General features: G+C 43.7%; 1 protein-coding gene across 1 annotated transcript in view; it reads right to left on the bottom strand.

The window, feature by feature from the left end:
- Nucleotides 1-4,482: 4,482 nt before the first annotated feature.
- Nucleotides 4,483-17,526, bottom strand: part of MTX2 (metaxin 2) — a 331,615-nt gene continuing 318,571 nt past the window's right edge. Inside the window, exon 10 of the mRNA XM_069225416.1 lies at nucleotides 4,483-4,981. Coding sequence (XP_069081517.1) covers nucleotides 4,735-4,981 — 247 coding nt within the window. The 3' untranslated portion in view covers nucleotides 4,483-4,734. The remainder of the gene's footprint in view (nucleotides 4,982-17,526) is intronic.

Raw genomic sequence — 17,526 nt, 5'->3', positions numbered from 1 at the left:
ACCCTGACTCCGTGTTCCACAACCATGCAGGCAAATGAAAAAAGACCATCAATCTGAAAAATGTCCTCTTACAGCAAACACATCACCATCCACATATCCAGTTTCTAAATCTAAACTATTGCTCGGTCACAAATTTTAAGGCAACTAAGACAGAAAAAACTGCAGACAACCCCCCCAAAAAAGTATTGTTTGAAAGTGAACATACTAGCATTACATTTTCTTTCTCCTTACGTTTTGATCACAACTGCATGGCTACAAATAATCATAACCTTAAAAGGCACATACTGGCTATTAAGAACTGGTAAAGAACAGACACAATTTCACAATAGTCACAAACCTGCCTGAGCTTATAGACAAGAAGCATGCATTCTGAGTGCAGGCAACAAGTACAGATACGGTATGGCCTGGCTCTGTGACTGAGGAAGCTGAAAAGACCGACCACGGCAGAACAACATTCTTCAACAGAGTGGACAGTTGTCTGGTTCACTCCAGAAAACTTTTAGAAACAGTGAACAGAAGGAGGAAAGTACTGTCAAACAAAGGTTTACACTCTAGAAATGTTCTCACTTGTGAATAACAGATGACTTGAATTTACTTACTGTGACAACATGGACAGGCGGAAAGTAGTGGCTTGAAAGTAGTAGAAAAAGCAGTACTGCAACCCAGTTCTTTCTCCTTTACAGCGGTATCAACACCACTGGCATGGAGAAGGTGACCTTGATGAGGGATGGAGAGGATCTATGGGATATGCCTCAATATCTCACTGGCAGAAAAAATACTCAGACCTTGCAAGGTTGAAAAGACTTACTCCTTACACTGTGCTCTAATGTTGGAAGAATTAAGGGCCACACATACAAAGCATTTTTAAAGTCGCAAACAGGCCGATTCAGATAATCGGCTGGTTTGCAACTAGAAAAATGCTTTTTGGGATGTTCAAAGCCCAAATTGTGATTTGGTAACTTGTTACCAAATCGCCATTTGGGTTTTGTCATTCGGTATTAGGAAGGGGCATCTTGAGGGCATGTCTTCCTAATGACGAATGGGAAAGGTATGGACAAAAGTTTTGCGACCGGAATGCGGTCACAAAACATTTGCATTTTACCGACAACAGAAAGTTGGTGGTAAACCATTCGCAAATGGGAATGGGTCCACAAGCTCCCTCTTTTCACCTTTTGAGAATGGTGGGGAAAATATTTTTTAAGAGCAAGCAGCGGTCCCACTGACCACTGCCTACTTTTAAATCTAAACATTTCATTTTTTGCTTTTAAAATGCAACCCGTTTTCCTTTAAGGAGAATGGACTGTGTTTACAAAAAAATAAATAGCTTTAAAAGCAATCACAGACATGGTGGTCTGCTGAGCCCAGCAGGCCACCATTCCAATGATGGCTGCGATTTCTAATGGGTCGCAAATTACCACCTACCTCATTAATATTCATAAGGTAGGTCCTTTTGTGACCCACTGGGAATCGCAAAAGAAACTCAAAAGAGTTTCATACATTTTAAATTTCAATTTCCTAATTGGGATTCCCATGAAATCACAATTAGGAACTTGCAATTTCAAACTTTAGTACATGTGGCCCTAATTTCCTACGGGATTGGTGCATCTTACTCTGCAACTAAGCCAGGAGGTTCGGATGTCCCGTCACACAGATGGTAGTACACAGAGAGTGCAGGTGCATACCAGGTTCCATGTTATTAAAAGAGCGCAGTCTCTCCGTTTGTTCCACAGCGCACCTTTAAACCGGGTATCCCAGTATCAAACAGGGAAAGTGCACCCTTTATAAAGAATGCGCCGCCACCAGGACAGCTGCAAACTTGTGCAGCCCCAGGGCAGCACATTCAAGTGAAATAGGGATCATCTGTTTTACTGTGCAGACAGCAACCCACCCGCACTTTGAAGAGGGGTCAGAGATTCCCCTAGCAGGTGGGTGCAGTGCGTAACTCCACCTGCCAGCAGGGGGATGTCTGCGGGGTCCATGGGAGCCCCTTTAACCCCATCTAGAGGGCTGGCCTCAGGGAGGGCGAAATAAGCGTGCTGTACCTTTTTGTGGCTTACTGTCAGTGGGCATCCAGAGAGTATGCTTGCCGGTGCATGAGTCAGAAATACAGCGCGGACACAGAGTTAAAATGATTTACTCATTTGCATGAGGCCATGCCCCCATTCAAAAGAAGGATTGCCCTCATGATTCCGATGGTGCTACAGGTGTGCCAGCACTATCAGTATTACAGAAGGGGCCATACAAGCATCTGTGGCCCCTTCTGTAATGTAATAATACCAAAGTGTCCCAGTGCGCACAAAGCCAGTGCGCACGTCCACTTTACCCCCGGGGCACTTTCTGCAAAAAGGCCTCAGCTGATAGTTCTCCCAAAAAATAAAAAATAAAGAGGCAAGTGTCATGTTGTCAACTACTGCAAATGGTTGATGACACGACACGCAGAGCTTAAAGCAAAAAAACGAGTAACAGAATAAACTACCCAAGCTAAAGGGGAATCAAGCAAACTAGTAGCAAGCCGAATAGTCTCAAAAAATATGAAAGGCCATTGGGGACTGACTTCACTTTGTAAATTTGCTGAATGTGAGAGAAGCTGATTACAACCCACAACTTTAGAAGAAAAAATGGAATTGCTATGTGTGCTTCATGAATCTAAACACGAGTGGTATCTGCATGAAAACCGTTGCTATCAGGAAAATGAGGGACTGTATATTGAGAATATAAAAAACAACTTCTGTTATTTTCAGAATGTATTTTAGATTGCAATAAAAGTTGGAAACATATTCTTTGTCTATGGCTTGACTGAATTTGAAAATTATCACTAGGAACTGTCTCACTACCAATATTTGACTGTTTCATTATAAGACGCATCAGTAAACTGATGTGAGGCTTTTGTGATGGGCTTCTGTTCTGTAACCCTAAATACTGTTTTTGGCATGCAGAATAGGTTTTTGAGTCCCATGCGTTAAGGGGATATTCTAGTCCTACCCCGCGTAGTCCAGAAACTATATTGAGCTGTGTAATGGAGTTTTTAAACTCTGTATTACAAACGTTAATCAGAAATAGAACAAGGAGCATCCCAATGGTTAGATAAAAACAGAAACTAAAACCAACACGCATCAGTTGCCGATTTCAAGAGGCAGATGGACCCAACTGGCATCTTTTATGTAGGAGTTCACTAGATGCCCTAAAATACAAGTGCCAGCAACTTGTAAGGATCCAATGGACACCATTCGTACCTGGTCAACTGGGAATGTTTCGCTTGGATGCGTGCCTTCATCTTTCCCTCGCCGTGCAGGTCTCAGATACAGTTTTCATAATTATTTTCAAATTTCGCTCTTAAATAGTGTATGATGTTCTCATTTATGTATTCCGTGTTTCCTGGTGTTGCGAACCTCATATGCGCCAATCACTAAGCACCTCACGTGCAATAAATGACATGTTTTATTTTTTTGCACTTGTGGCGTTACAACAAACCGATATGTGACCTTTGCACATTTTTCCTGAGTTACGATACAAAGGGGTTCATACCACATTACCGACCAAAATCTGCAATTATTGTTGGATACAAATGAGTAGGCAAAGGTCATGGATACGTGTCTGTCGTCCTACGACATACATTTGAAATATTGTTTTTGGATTTGATTAACTTACACGAATCACCAATCGATCAATATTTCCTGCTGGCAACTTGTAACTATGTCAGGAAATGGCGTTAGGAAATCTGCTGGTCAATACCGGGGTCAGGTCGTAACCTGATGATGACCTGTGCGGCCCATGACTGAGTTTCCAGAGTGACCTTTGGGGGCATTGTTGATTAGGCACTAGGGGGATGCAAGATAATTACATGTTAGCCACAAAAAACTCATAGGAACACAATGTGCAAATGGTCACCGTGCAAGGTAGTGCATTCCGAAAAAAAGAATCTTATGGCTGTAAAATGCGTACTTTAAAGATAAGTTTTAACATGCCACACACACGCGCTCTCCTCTGTGCCCCACAAAACAAATACCCGAGCAAACGGCTCAATAAGTAAACACCAAGTGGCTTGAAGTTAGGCAAACAGATCAACAGCCCGACACGTCTCAAGTTACCTGAAACTGAAATGTAGGAAGTGTGCCTTTAGGCTAAACCAGCAGATCAGATAAACACCTGATTTCTTCAGGGGAGGGGGCATCTTTGCTTAGATCGCCTTCTTTGCCAGCCTGATGATAGAAGAGGTACGCCTTTTAAATGCTAATCTGTTACAGAGGCTAATCACCTTGTAAACACGCAGATTTCCCGAGTGGCCTCTTGTCGGACCGGGAAAGTGGCTTCACCACGACTAGCTGAGCCGTGTAGCCAACATGGTAATCCTTGGCGTGTCATGCAAATGGAGCCCTTTTTAGTTCGCTGCGTGGTTGGCTCTGGGAACAGCGCTTGCCACATATGTATAGGGATTAGCCAGCGGCTGTCTTGGACATCAAAGAGAAGGAAATGTAGTTGGGACACAGTTGACTTTGATTTATTTATATGCAGATACAGGTTTGTTCCAACGTTGCTTTGAATTGCATGAGATGGAATACAGGCGGGGAAACGGGGCCGCGCAATCGCTACTACATATGCCATTTCTTGCAATCGTTTATTTGCATGTTAGCAACAAACTGCAGAATATATTTAGTTTCGAAAGTAGTTCTGGAAAAAAACTTATTAAGCACCAAAGCAAACTTTAATTTTGAATATACCCATGTCAGAGAAGGGTCATTTTGGGAACATGAAGGAGGAGCCAGAAGACGCGACCCGGTCGAGAGCTCCCTGCGAGAGCAGGAAGGAGGAGCCTGAGGAGAGGGCGGGGCCTTGCTCCTCAAAGTACTTCTGCTCTATTCTTCTGCAGAACGCTATCAGGTTGCTGTAGTTCTTCACTCTGTCACACAGCTCGTCGTTTGTCAGCTGGGTGGTGAGGATGGTGAACAGATGTCCAAACACCAGTGCGTCCAGCTCGGTGGGCCTAGAGAGAAAGAGAAGAAACCCCACACACGTTAGCGTGCTATAAATACGACCCCCAACATGTTCTACAACTGAGCAAGAGCCATCTCCTTTTGTGTAGCGCTTGAAACCGCCGCTTTTACTGTTTCCTAAACAATACTATTATCTAAAATACAACGGTCTTCTATTTATGCATATCTGGAGTGTGTAGTATGCACTGTCAAGGTTCGAACCTATGACCTGCAGGTCACATACAAGTCTTATTAACAAGCGCTTAACTCACAGCTCGAATTATTACTTATCTTTGTTTGTCCTGTCTCCGACTAAAAGAACAGCATTTTTAAATAAACAGTTAGTGTACATTGTAAAATCAAACACAAAACGCCTTTAATTTCCACGAATATTTCAACTTCTTAGAACTAGACAGAACAACATAAAACTTTCTCATAAAAATGAACAATTTTCTTGAACATGAAAGAGGCTGTAAAAGTTTCAGTTCACAGTCACTCAATCACTTAGACACTCACTCGGAGACTGTTGCGGAAGTAGGAGAATACTGTGGCAGAAAAGTAAAGTGTGGCAGTAAAGCACACGGGGGCATGGACTGTACACCACACGTTTTCATGCTTATCTAACCAGATGAAGGCACGAGTGCGTTTATTTTAAAAGACAAAAAACGCAACAGAATCGACGCTAGCTGCACACGCATATTCAGGTGTAAAGAAAAGATAGAGGTGCTTATCAGAGGGTACCTAAAGCTGAGGACATCTAGAGCCAATCATTGGACCCCTGTGTGCTCCAAGATACCGCACGAGTAGAAAGAGATCAGACTCCAGGCTCATTCTTTCAACGATTTGAGGAAACTGTTCAACATTAGTGTCCTTTTTAGGATTAACATCTACGGTGCTTGTGCCATTCTTGGTATATATATTGCACTCATTATTTACTTTAAGGGGCTTTGGGTCAGACTATTACCGACACCTGCTTCCTCTGCTTGGAAGCCCTCAGTCGCTGGCTTGAACTCTGTTAACCTCATCTTGGATAATCCCATTTGACTATTTTAGTATCACCATTCTTTCCATTGGGGGGCGGGGGATCAATTTGAGAGCGGCCTATAGCAGCGGGGACCAAACAAGTACAAAAGCATCTAAAAATGGACGAAACCAAAAAGAATACAACAATTTTTTGAGTGTATTTTAATTTTTCAGACGGAGTGCTATTATTTGCCCTCCCACCCCGGTGTTGCTGGCCAAACAAGCACTGACAAGACCAGTAGTTGCTGTTTATACAACATGCACAAGCCCAATCCACACACCATACAAATCTCAAACTTATTGGATTTACCGCTGCTTCTTCATTTTGTCATACAAGCATGAATGCAGTATGGAGCAAGTCTTGTGATTCTGAGGGGAGTGTGTGCAGGGGATGTCCGATAGAAAGAAAGCATGGGGGGGGGGGGCGCGCAGGATGCAGGTGGATAGTTTGATAAAGATTACTCGGTTCCAGATGACTTTAGGCCTGATGATACTTCATTTTTAAGTGTGTGCGTTAAGTAAATATTTCAAACAAACAGTGGGTTTTAGTTTGGAAAGAGTGAATCTTTAAAAACGAGCCGTTTGCTGGCATTTCTTACGATCCTTTATAATGTTTTCAAATGCAAGTATATTCAGTTACTGTATACATTTAAAAAAAAAAAAATCAGAAATTTGAACATGTTTTTAATTCTTTTCACACGCATATTCACAACCTATTTTTTGTTAATATCTTAACTCAGTTCTTTGTGGTGGGATCATACTCAAGACATTTGAGGGTGATGAAAAGCCACTGTTTTCCAAGAAAAGGCCATTAGGCATTACACAATTTTTAAAAGCCGGAGGGAAGAATTTGAACACTGTGAAGATTACTATTCCCAATCACGTGTTCACACAGATAAACTCACCCCACTGCCTCAATGTACTCTACGTCATTGGCTACTTGTCAACACCAACGTATAGTGTCTTGCAGACTAGATTTTACCTCACCATCGGCTGTCTCTAACTCAATCACCCCCTCGCAGAACCTCCGCAACAATCTCTCTCAATTCTTCAGGAATAAAATCACTGCCATTTACAGCTACTTCAACCCGCATCTGGACCCATCAGACGTCACTAAATGCCTCCTGATCTTATCTAAAGAACTGCTGCTAACCATATGGCCCATCAACACCCCATAAAAATACACTGCCATCATTCAGTCCATTCTCACAGGGGTATCATCGGGCCTCTGCCCCACCATGCCTACTCCGGAGGTCTGGAACCCATCAGCGCAATGCTCACACCCTGTCTGAATGCCTCCATCTCTTCCGGGACTTTCCCATATGCTTGGAAACCCACAACTGTCTTCCCATTACTCAAGAAACAGTCTGCAGACCCTTCAAAACTTGCCAGTATGCTTGCCGATCTCCCTGCTATTATTACAGGTCAGGGTCTTAGAGAAAATCAACAACAGACACATCACCGAATACTTGAACAACCACCAACTGCTCAACACCACTCAGCCTGTCTTCAGACATAACCACAGCAGGGACACTGCCTTTATTGCCACCACAGATAACATGCCATGACACTGGCCAGAGGAGACACAGCAACCCTCATCCTCCTGGACCTCTCTGCAGCATTTGACACAGTCTCCTATGCCATCCTCATCCAACTCCTACACATCAGAATCAAGGACACGCACTCAGATGGAGCTCCTTCCAGCTCTAAGGACACAGTCAATCAAGCCTGGCACCATTACCTTGGATGCCCACGACCTCATCTGCGGAGTTCCACAAGGATTCTACATGAGCCCGACCCTCTTCAACACTTGCATGATCCCTCAAGCCAGCATCATCCATTCTCACAATATCAATGTCCTCTACTACGCTGATGACATGCAACTCATTCTCCCCCTCACAGACAATACGAAGCGTACCTGGAACAAGTTCAATCCTGCATCACTTAAATCACCACTGGATGAATATCAACTATCTAAAGCTGAACATCGAGAAGAACAAAATCACGATCTTTGGGACGAGCACATCACCTTGGAACTCCACCTCGTGGCGAAGGTCCTAGGATTGACACCCACCCCCACCACCCATGCTAAGAACCTCGGGATCATCAACAGTAAACTAGATATGACCACCCAAATCAGTGCCGTCACCTCCTCATGCTTCCATACCCTCACAATGTGGAGGGAGATTTCTAAATGGCTCCCAATCAGCACCCGGAAAACCATCAAGCAGGCCATGGTCACAAGCAAGATGGACTATGGAAACACCCCTGTGCCGGGACAAACAAACAACTCACCAGAAGACTGCAGATCATTCAGAACTCAGCAGTCATAATCAGTCTCAACCTTCCACACCACACTCACATCACACCACACCAGAAGTAACTCCCCTGTTTCCCCATTCACAAACAAGCACAATTCATAATTCTCACCCACACTTTCAAGGCACTACATAACACTGGCCCAGCATACCTCAACAACTGCATATGCTTTCACAAACCCCCACAAACCTTCCAGACACCTCCACTCATCTAGACTCCTATTTCCACACATAGGGAAAACAAAATCCAGAAGTCCAGTGTTCTCCTTCATAGCTCCTAAAGCACAGAACAAACTGCTGCTACAAATAAGAGCCTCCTCCTCACTTCTTGAGTTCCACAAAAAGCTGAAGAGACAGCTTTTCAAGCTGTTCCATTAGGTCATAGGTGTGCCTAGGCTCACAGCTGCTCAGCGCCAGGGTGCCCTTCCTAGTAACAAAGAGCTCTACAAATATGAATAACATTTACCTTTCCTGACACCTCCCTACTCTATCAACCTCAAGTTCTTCTCAGCCTCTTCACCACAAATTGAGCCATCAGTAGTTCAGTTTAAAAAAAATCGTAGTCAACAAAATTTGTAAAAGCATATACAAACCAGAAAGATGCCTCAGTAAAAAAACTGTATACAAAACCACAGAACCACATCACAGACCTGAGTTGGACACAGGTACAAACCATGTAAAACAAAAGGTCAAACTAGGTATCATTCAACATAGAACACTTCACATAATAAGGGATATCTAAAACATCAGTCCCCAATACTGTAAATGTGAAGAAAGGTATTATAATGACATCATATAACCAGATATAAAGTCAAAATATACGTTTTATATTTGATTTCAGTAAACAAATGGTTGCTGCTATTTGTAGTAATCTCAATGTCAAAAGTTTGAATAGCAGCAAGGCCGACTTCCTTCTTTAGTCAGTAAGTGAATAACATTAAATTGTATGATATGAACATTTCTTATTTATAGTGCTTTATGAAAACAACAGTCGCAGCTTGCTGTGCGCTGAATGGGTGGGGCGGCGCGCGGTTGGAATAAACATTAAATAAAAAATAAATAAATAAAAACTTACCTGGCTTGCTGCAGCGGCTCCGCCGCTCCTTCTTGCTGGTCACAGGAGGCAGACACAGGCTCCCAGCCTGCCCTGCGGCCAATCCTGACGCTGCTCAGAGCAGCGTTACGATTGGCTGGGAGTGCCCAGCCAGGGCGCTCCCAGGCAGACAGGGAGCCTGTGCTTGCTCTCTCCAGCCCAGCAACACAGTGCCAAACATACATGTGCACTCCCCCTCAGTGCTTGTCACAGCCCGTGGCCCTGCCCCTTTACAAGAAAACCATAATAAACAAAGTTTATTATGGTTTTCTTGTAAAGGTTTTGCAGCTGCTGCTGCTGGCAGGGAGGTGACGCTCCTCCGCCATAGCAGAGCCCCCGCCGTTGAAAAACAAGTTATTCTTTATAACCCTGTGTATGCCCTTTGTGGACAAACAAAAGGAAAACCACTTTGCCACCTGTAACGCAAATGTCTATTTACCTCCAATGAGCAGAGCAAATGCAGCCTTAAAAGCAAACCTCCACAGAAAGAGTCACCTTTGAAAATAGCATGCATATTAATCTAGCAATTGCAGCTTGATAAAGTAGCCACTCACTTAGAACCATGTTCACCTGAATCAAATCTCTAACATTTTACACTTAAGCCTTAAAAAATCCAATACCATTGTAACCCACCAGTGATATTTGGAATGATTTGATACTCTACACAGATTAAAAAGGCCTCACTATACCATAACATCACCACACAGGCTAACGTAAAATACATATTTTTTTACACCATTGTGAAAAAGTAGACCACTTCAGCTACAGATGTCTTTAGAAGCAAACATCTTGTTTGTGGGAGGCAATGAAGTTTCTGGCACAAAAATGTCACAGAAACGTCACTGGCTAATGACAAGGAAAATTTTACAGCAGCTGGTGGTCAGGCTTATTTGAACAACCTTAGGCTCAACCCTGGGCAGCTATGGCTTTGAGCAGGAAGGCTTGGACAAAGGAACTAGTTTAAAGCATTTAACAGTACCAAGCAAAGAAATATGAAGTCACACATTATGAAAGAAACACAACACCAATTTATAAAAAAAAGATTATATCTTTATGAATTTTATAGAGTCCAAAATGAGCACAATCCACCAAAGGGTTCCGGAGATACAGATGTTTAAGGATTTTTCACTTCTTAATTCAACGGCAAACAAGCATTGGTTAACTTAAAGATTGCAAGCTTTTGCAAAGTTTGTAAAGAGTTAGTTAAGCTACTCTGGCCTGGTTAGGGTGACCAAATGCAACAGGATAGAGGTTTGGGGAGGAGGGGTGCAATGGGGTAGATTTGGACAGTTATCTGGCCACCAGAGCGTTTTCCAGTCAAGTTCCAAACTTTAGAGCACAACCGCCATAGACTTTAATCGGATGGCCCTGATGCTGGGGATACAGGATGAAAAGATGCTCAAAGATGCTCCGGTTGCTCTGCGGTCTGAGGGTGCCTTTGTGGTGATTCCTTGGTCCACAGGTTGTGTGGGGTGACCTTGGCCACAGAGGTCAGGGACCCACAAAGTCCTCTTCCAGACAGTAGAAGGTCAGCAGCAGCTGGGCTACCAATCTGAAAACACAGCGGGCACAACAAAAGTCTTTGGTGGAGGTTAGTATCCCTCTTGGGCGACCAATCTGGACTCGGACGACACTCCCAAGTCCGGCTGACTTAGGTGCAACGTTTGGCTGTTGAGGGACGCCCAGTGTCAGCCAGTGGTGATTCTTCTGAAGTGGCTCCTGAATTGGCCAATTGAGCTACTTCAGCTTTTTTGTCCTTGAAGATGGTTCCAGTGGGTCAGCCAACTGACCCTTGGAGTCACTGCTTTGGTCTGGGGCATGACTTTTCCCTGAGCCAGGAACCACAGGCACAGTCCCAACTTCACTTGCCCAAGGTGCAGCAGTTGAAGTCTAGCAGTCGGTGCAGCCTCTTTTTATGCCCAGGTGTAAGCAAGGCTGTCCTTCTTTGGCCCTTGTTCAACTTTTGACGTGATCTGTGGTTCAGGGTGAAAAGTTCTGCTTCCATTTGGACGGGGGACTATGGCATGCACCGCTTTATAATGGAGGAAAGAAGACCAAAGAGTTTTCCTGCTTGATGTGTGTGTATAAGTTCTTAAAGGATTTGCCTCTACAAATACATTATAAGGAGTGAAGAGACTGTGTCTAAAGTATGTGAGGACAAAAGACAACTTGATTGGATTCCACCGTTGGCTGAGGATGAGATAAGGTATCTCTGCGTGTAAGTATCCCTATTAGGATAAGGATCATAAAGGAGACAAACAATTGTCAATATAAGAATATAAAAAAAACTCCAACAAAAACTTCCATTGGTCAACAAGAATAAAATCATCCATCATTAGTGGGTTCTGAAGAAGGTGGATGTAGAAGTATTGTTTCACCCACCAAAATATGCATCAACTGCTTTTAAGAGTGATCCTAGTCCGCAGCACAACATCGGTTGAAACTGAAGATCTTATCCTGTTGTAATTTGTGGTGTATGTGGAATGCAACGAGGATGTGTATGAATTGGAATAAGAGAGGATGTGTTGTGAAAAGAAATGAGGGGATTGATGGGATGGTATATAACTAAGGTGCATGTAAAAATGTTGTAATGTCAAGTCAAGTCAAATTTTATTTGTATAGTTAATTAAAAACAGTGCATACCATTTCTATACAAATACAAAACCAATTATAATACATTCATTTAAAATACAAAAAAGTGCACTTCTTCAGACCTTATTTTAACCTCAGCTACAGAAATCTCTTGTTACACAGCAAACCTCAATAATATTATGTCATTCAACTCTATAATAAATATTAAGCAAGTAGTCAGACCTGGAACTTTCGTGGTCTGATCTTACGCCACTCCTTGCTCCGTCCGCATGAAAAGTGCCTGTGTCTAATGTAAACCTATAACCTAACGAATCTCCAGTCTGTACTTCTTTTTCCACCTAACCGTAGATTGGTCAGATCTTGCTCCAGTCCTTTCTCTGTTCACCAGTAAAGTGCCTGTGCCTAATACTAACCCATAACCTCTCCAATCAACAGTCTATAATGTTTTAGTTTTTTTTAAGTGCAAACATACTTATGTAAGAATTTGATGTAACCACTGTATAAACAGTCAGAACAAATGGAGAAGCAGTGATCTGATGTTCTGTAGAAATATATATGTTCTGAGTATATGTGGAAAAGTAAAAAATACATAAATATATATCAATGAAATATGAAAAAAATAAAAAAGATGAAAATACATTAAAAGTCAAATTGTTGGGTTTGGTCCCAGACTTGGTACCTGAAGCAATTGGAAAAGAAATACAGGTTGTTTGGGGTACTTTGCTATTTATATTGTCAATTTTCCACCTGATCCCAGACCTTAAATCAATTGTAAAGGGGTCTCCCTTTCTCTATACAATATCAGGGTACAAGGGGTGTCATATGTATCCCAGGGAAGTGCCCTGAAGGGATAGCATGCTCACTAATCAATAAGCCACCAGGTCCCCTCCCTCTTGGTGACAACTTTTCGGCAATGTGGGGCACTTAAGAATCCCAGAGTGGACTATTCTACCCACTTCTAAGATGTCTGTACCCTTGCTTGGCTGTTAGGAGCTTGGTAGCACAAACTAGAGGTGTGGCTACCTCTGGGCCTCATGCCCATGAGAAAACCAGTTTGGGCACTGGTTTACCTTCTCTGTCCTTGTCGCCAGCCTGTCTACCTGAACAAAGGGCAACCCCTCAGGAGTGTGATCCCCATTTGCCTACCAAAGACGGCTTCTCCTTTGAAGCTTGCCTTTTGGGCTAACACCGTAGGTGGCTTCCTGTGAGGGGGAGGCAACACCTCTTCCTGCAGTGGGCTGTTATTGTTTCTAAGCCTGGGAGGCAGGCAGAAAGCTGTCTTTTGGCCAGTGCCCGTCTGAGGCTACTGGACCAGCTGGGTCACAGAGTGGCAACTTTCAAAAAGTTGCATTATTTAAATAGTTACAATAAATTCGACCTGGGCATCAGGTCCGGTTTACTGTCACAATTAATTTGATACCTTACAGTACACAGTTAGGTAGTCCCATTCAGATGTTATCCAGGCTGGGGTGCCAGCTGGTAACCCAGAATTAGCCATTGGGGCTACTAACTTTTCTACAGCAAAACAACAATTTAGAGGTGTTGCTGCTACAACATACATAGAAAATATGTATCGTGTTCAACATACATAGAAAATATGTATTGTGTTCTACTTAATAATATACAGTTCCCTGCCATAGGACTCTATAAGCCTTCCTTAAGGGAGACGTACATGTATTGTTAAGGGAAGTGGTGGCTTTGCCATTAGTTTGAATGTCAAAGTCGAACTAGCAGTGTGACCACAGCTCTTCAATTCTGCAGTTGCAGGCTAGGAGACATTTTGTACTTTGTCACACACAGGGTGGTACAATCAGTGCTGCAACCCTGGGTTGACAATCTGCCTTAAATGCCCTTGATACCCTGGGTACCATATACAGGGGACTTTAACTATGTCAGTAATTGCCAACTGTGGAAAGCCAATTCGACATACAGTTTGTAAGGGGTTAGAACACTGGCACTGAAGGCTGGTTGGCAAGCCTTAGTGTACTCTCAAAGTCGAAAAACCAGCAGCTAGTAATCTAAATGGGGCAAAAAGTGGGGAGAAACCTGCAAAAAGACTGTTTCCTTACACCTATCATAAGGAAGTCAATCTAATAGAGGGGAAGGTCTGCCATGTGATAAGGCATTTAAGATCTCAGATGGCCTTCTGAACATAAGCCACTGTCAGTGGCAGTCAAATAGCAATCTTTAAACTGGTAGTGATCCCATGTTTGCTTTATTATTTTACCCACTTACCATTTTGATCCCAGCAGCAATAGTTAAAGAGCTCAACACAGTATTGGATAACCTAATTTGAGGAGCTGGGCGGAGAAGAGAAGGGTTGACCAAACTAAAGATACCGTCTCCTTAGGGGAGGCATGGGAGTGCCAGCCTTTGAGGGTATTAACTAGCTGTGCAGCTACATTTGGAGGTGCTGCGGCTTGCAGAGCACCATGTAAACGAAACAGGTTTCACGCCTAAACAAATATGAGAAGGAGCAATTCAAGCACTTGTGCTTGGCCCCAACAAGCACAAGAGAGATTTCCCTTTTCTGGGTCAGATCAGCACTAGAGAGGTTGAGAAGTAGTTTGGCAATGCCATGTTGATTACAGCTTAACCTTCGGAGATACTATTAAAGGGTTTTCCATCAGCTCCCTTAGAGACTTACAGAACTGGGACAAAGCGGGGACCAACCAACAAAGGTTGGTTGGTCATTTATTCTACAATGGTATTCTAATGGCCTTCCAGACACTTATTCATGTTCGGGAAATACCCACTGGCCAGCTACGCAGGTGGTACATGTTCTTACCAAGGGATGGAACATTCTTTGGGATGAGACTCCAACACATGCTGTCATTAGTCATTACTGCGCTTTAAACAATGAGGCGAAGTCATAGGATGATATCCTTCTTGAACACACAGGCGTCTCCTTCCAGACATTAAGGACAAACGGGAAACTGTGAAGGAACAGAATTTCTTTGACAAGGAATGGGACCATGCACTGGAGTACCCAGGAAAAAGTGTCCTGCAATGCACTGTTGGAAAATGGGTTATTGGTAAGGGCAGGTAGGTACCTACACTTAGCAATAGGCCACTAACCTCCACTAAGGTCCAGTTAGGTCTCAGTAAATTAACCCCAGCTCAACCCTTGGTAGCTTGGCAACGAGCGTCAAGGCTTAACTTAGGAGACAGAGTGTAAAGCATTCAAATACCACAAAACAGTAATTAAATAAAACACAGGAAACAGTTTAAAAATCCAAAACCAATTTATAAAAATAGATTATATTTTTATCTTTAAAATGACACCAAAACGAATAAAATCGGATAAGGGGAACCGGAGATATGAATTTTTAAAGAATTATTTTTTTTTTAGCGCCTAGAAACAAAAAGCGCCAATCGGGTCATCTGGTTGCACCTCGACCGGGCAAAGTCAAAGTTTCAGGCCGACCGCAATGGAGCCCTGCTCGGCTACAGGCCGTGGGAGGCCTCGGTTAAAATGTTACCTTCACACTTAGTCTTTTTTTCGAAGATTTTCTTCAGCGGGACGAACCTGCCAGTCCAATCCGACCTCCTGGAGCCCTTCTCCGGATACGCGATGCTGGAATCCTCGGAGGAGATTTTTACCTTCGGGCTTAGTCGTTTTTTCGAGGTGAAAATCCTTCGACCGGGGTAAACCTGGATCTTGATCAGACGTCCATGGAGCCCTTCTCGGATACGATGGCTGGGAGGTCCCGGTCAACTTTTTACCTTCGGACTTAGTCTCTTTTTCGGAGATTTTTCTTACTGGAACGAACCAGCAAATCAGGCCGGGTCGCGGTTGAGGCAAGCCGGCTAGAGTTGCAGCGGCGGGTCGGTCCCTCTATGGAGCTTTTTTACAAAAATTCTCCAAACTTCTGGGGCTTCACCCAGATGTCCTTTTAAGGTTCTTTTGGGGTCCACAGCTCACCCCAAGGGTCCAGAAGTTCTGAGATGGTCCTTGGGGGGTGCGGACTACAACTCCCAGAATACACCTGGCGCAAACTCCTTTTTGGCCACTGGACAGTGGTCAGCTGGTCGCTTTCTTCGGGAGTTGGTGCAGGGGACTCTGGATAGCAATTTTTCATCTGTAGCAAACAGGGAGTCCCTCCTTGAACCAGTTGAAGCCAGGCAAAGTCCTTCTTGTGGTGAAGCCCAAGTGTGCAGCTGGTGCAGTCCTTCTGAGTGCAGGTTCCAGGTGCAGGCCAGGGGTCCAGCAGGGCAGTCGTCCTTCTTCAGTTGTTCTTCCTTGTTGGATGTGGTAGGGAACTGAGGTGTGGGTGCAGGCCTGCCAGTTTTATCCTTTCTCCTGGGTGAAAAGCAGGGGGGTCCTGGTTCTCCAATCAGGTGCAGGGTCCTTCCCCCTGTGATGACCACTTCCTGGGAAGTGTGGCAAAAATCAATCCCAGGAGGCAACATTCTCTAAAAATCCATCATGGCTGAATCTGATTTTTGGAGGTTACATCTGGCTGAGCCCACCCACTGGTGTGGCTAAAAATCATAAGCACACCCCTCTCCTGCCCTCTCCTAATCTAATCAAGGGGGCACCTAGTTGTCTGGGGTTGCAGGATGTGGGGGTGTTGCTGGTTGCTCCAAATGTCCTTCTCTGCCTTTGAAGACCAGTTTGGCAGCCCTCCCCCTTCCTGCCTCACCATCTGCTGAGGGGAGATTCCCTCCCACAGGCACATTCCTTTGTGTGAAGCCAGGCCACTTCACACCTCATCAAGGCAGCTTGGTCAAGCTGCTCAAGGCTGGCCAATCAGAGCACAGCAGCAAAAACAATGCAGGGCTGAAATTGGCAACTTTTCAGGTAAAGTTTAAAACTCTTTACCTGAACAAGTTATATTAAATCCAACAACTGGAAGTTGTGGGATTTATTACAACAATTAATTTGATACCAAACTCTTGGTATGCATCATTTAAGGAGACTTTAAAAATTAAAATAAAGTCTCCCCATTCTAGCCTATGAAGGCCATTTACTACAATGAGGGAAAAACGATTTTGGCTGTTTTTACCTCACCAGGGCTTATAAAACTATTTTTTATAAGGTCCCTGCTTATAGTTACATGGCACCCAGTGCTAGGGGCACATAGGGCACACCTTAGGGGTGACTTATATGTAAAAATAAGGTAGTTTAAGACTCTGGAACTACTTTTAATTCCAAAGTCGAATTTGCATATAACTTTAATTTAAAAGCAGCCAGCAAGGCAGGCCTGCCTTTAAAATGACACTGGGCACCTCAGCAGTGCACCTATGGGTGCACTACCTATGCTGTGGTCCCTAAACCTACATGCCCTACCATATACTAGGGACTTATAGGTAGGTTAACTTAGCCAATTATAATTAGCCTAATTTGCATATTGATTTTACACAGAGCACAGGCCCTGGGACTGGTTAGCAGTACCCAGGGCACCATCAGAGTCAGGAAAACACTAAAAAAGTGGAAAATGGGGGCAAAAAGTTAGGGGGCCTCTGCAATCAGCCCTGTTTTCTCACATGCACAATTTAGGTATTGCCAATTTACTATAACATAGAG

This window comes from Pleurodeles waltl, chromosome 3_1 (genome assembly GCF_031143425.1).
Source record: "Pleurodeles waltl isolate 20211129_DDA chromosome 3_1, aPleWal1.hap1.20221129, whole genome shotgun sequence".
Taxonomy (NCBI): domain Eukaryota; kingdom Metazoa; phylum Chordata; class Amphibia; order Caudata; family Salamandridae; genus Pleurodeles; species Pleurodeles waltl.
The sequence above is the reverse complement of the archived record's forward strand: the minus strand, read 5'-3'. Positions and strand labels throughout refer to the sequence as shown.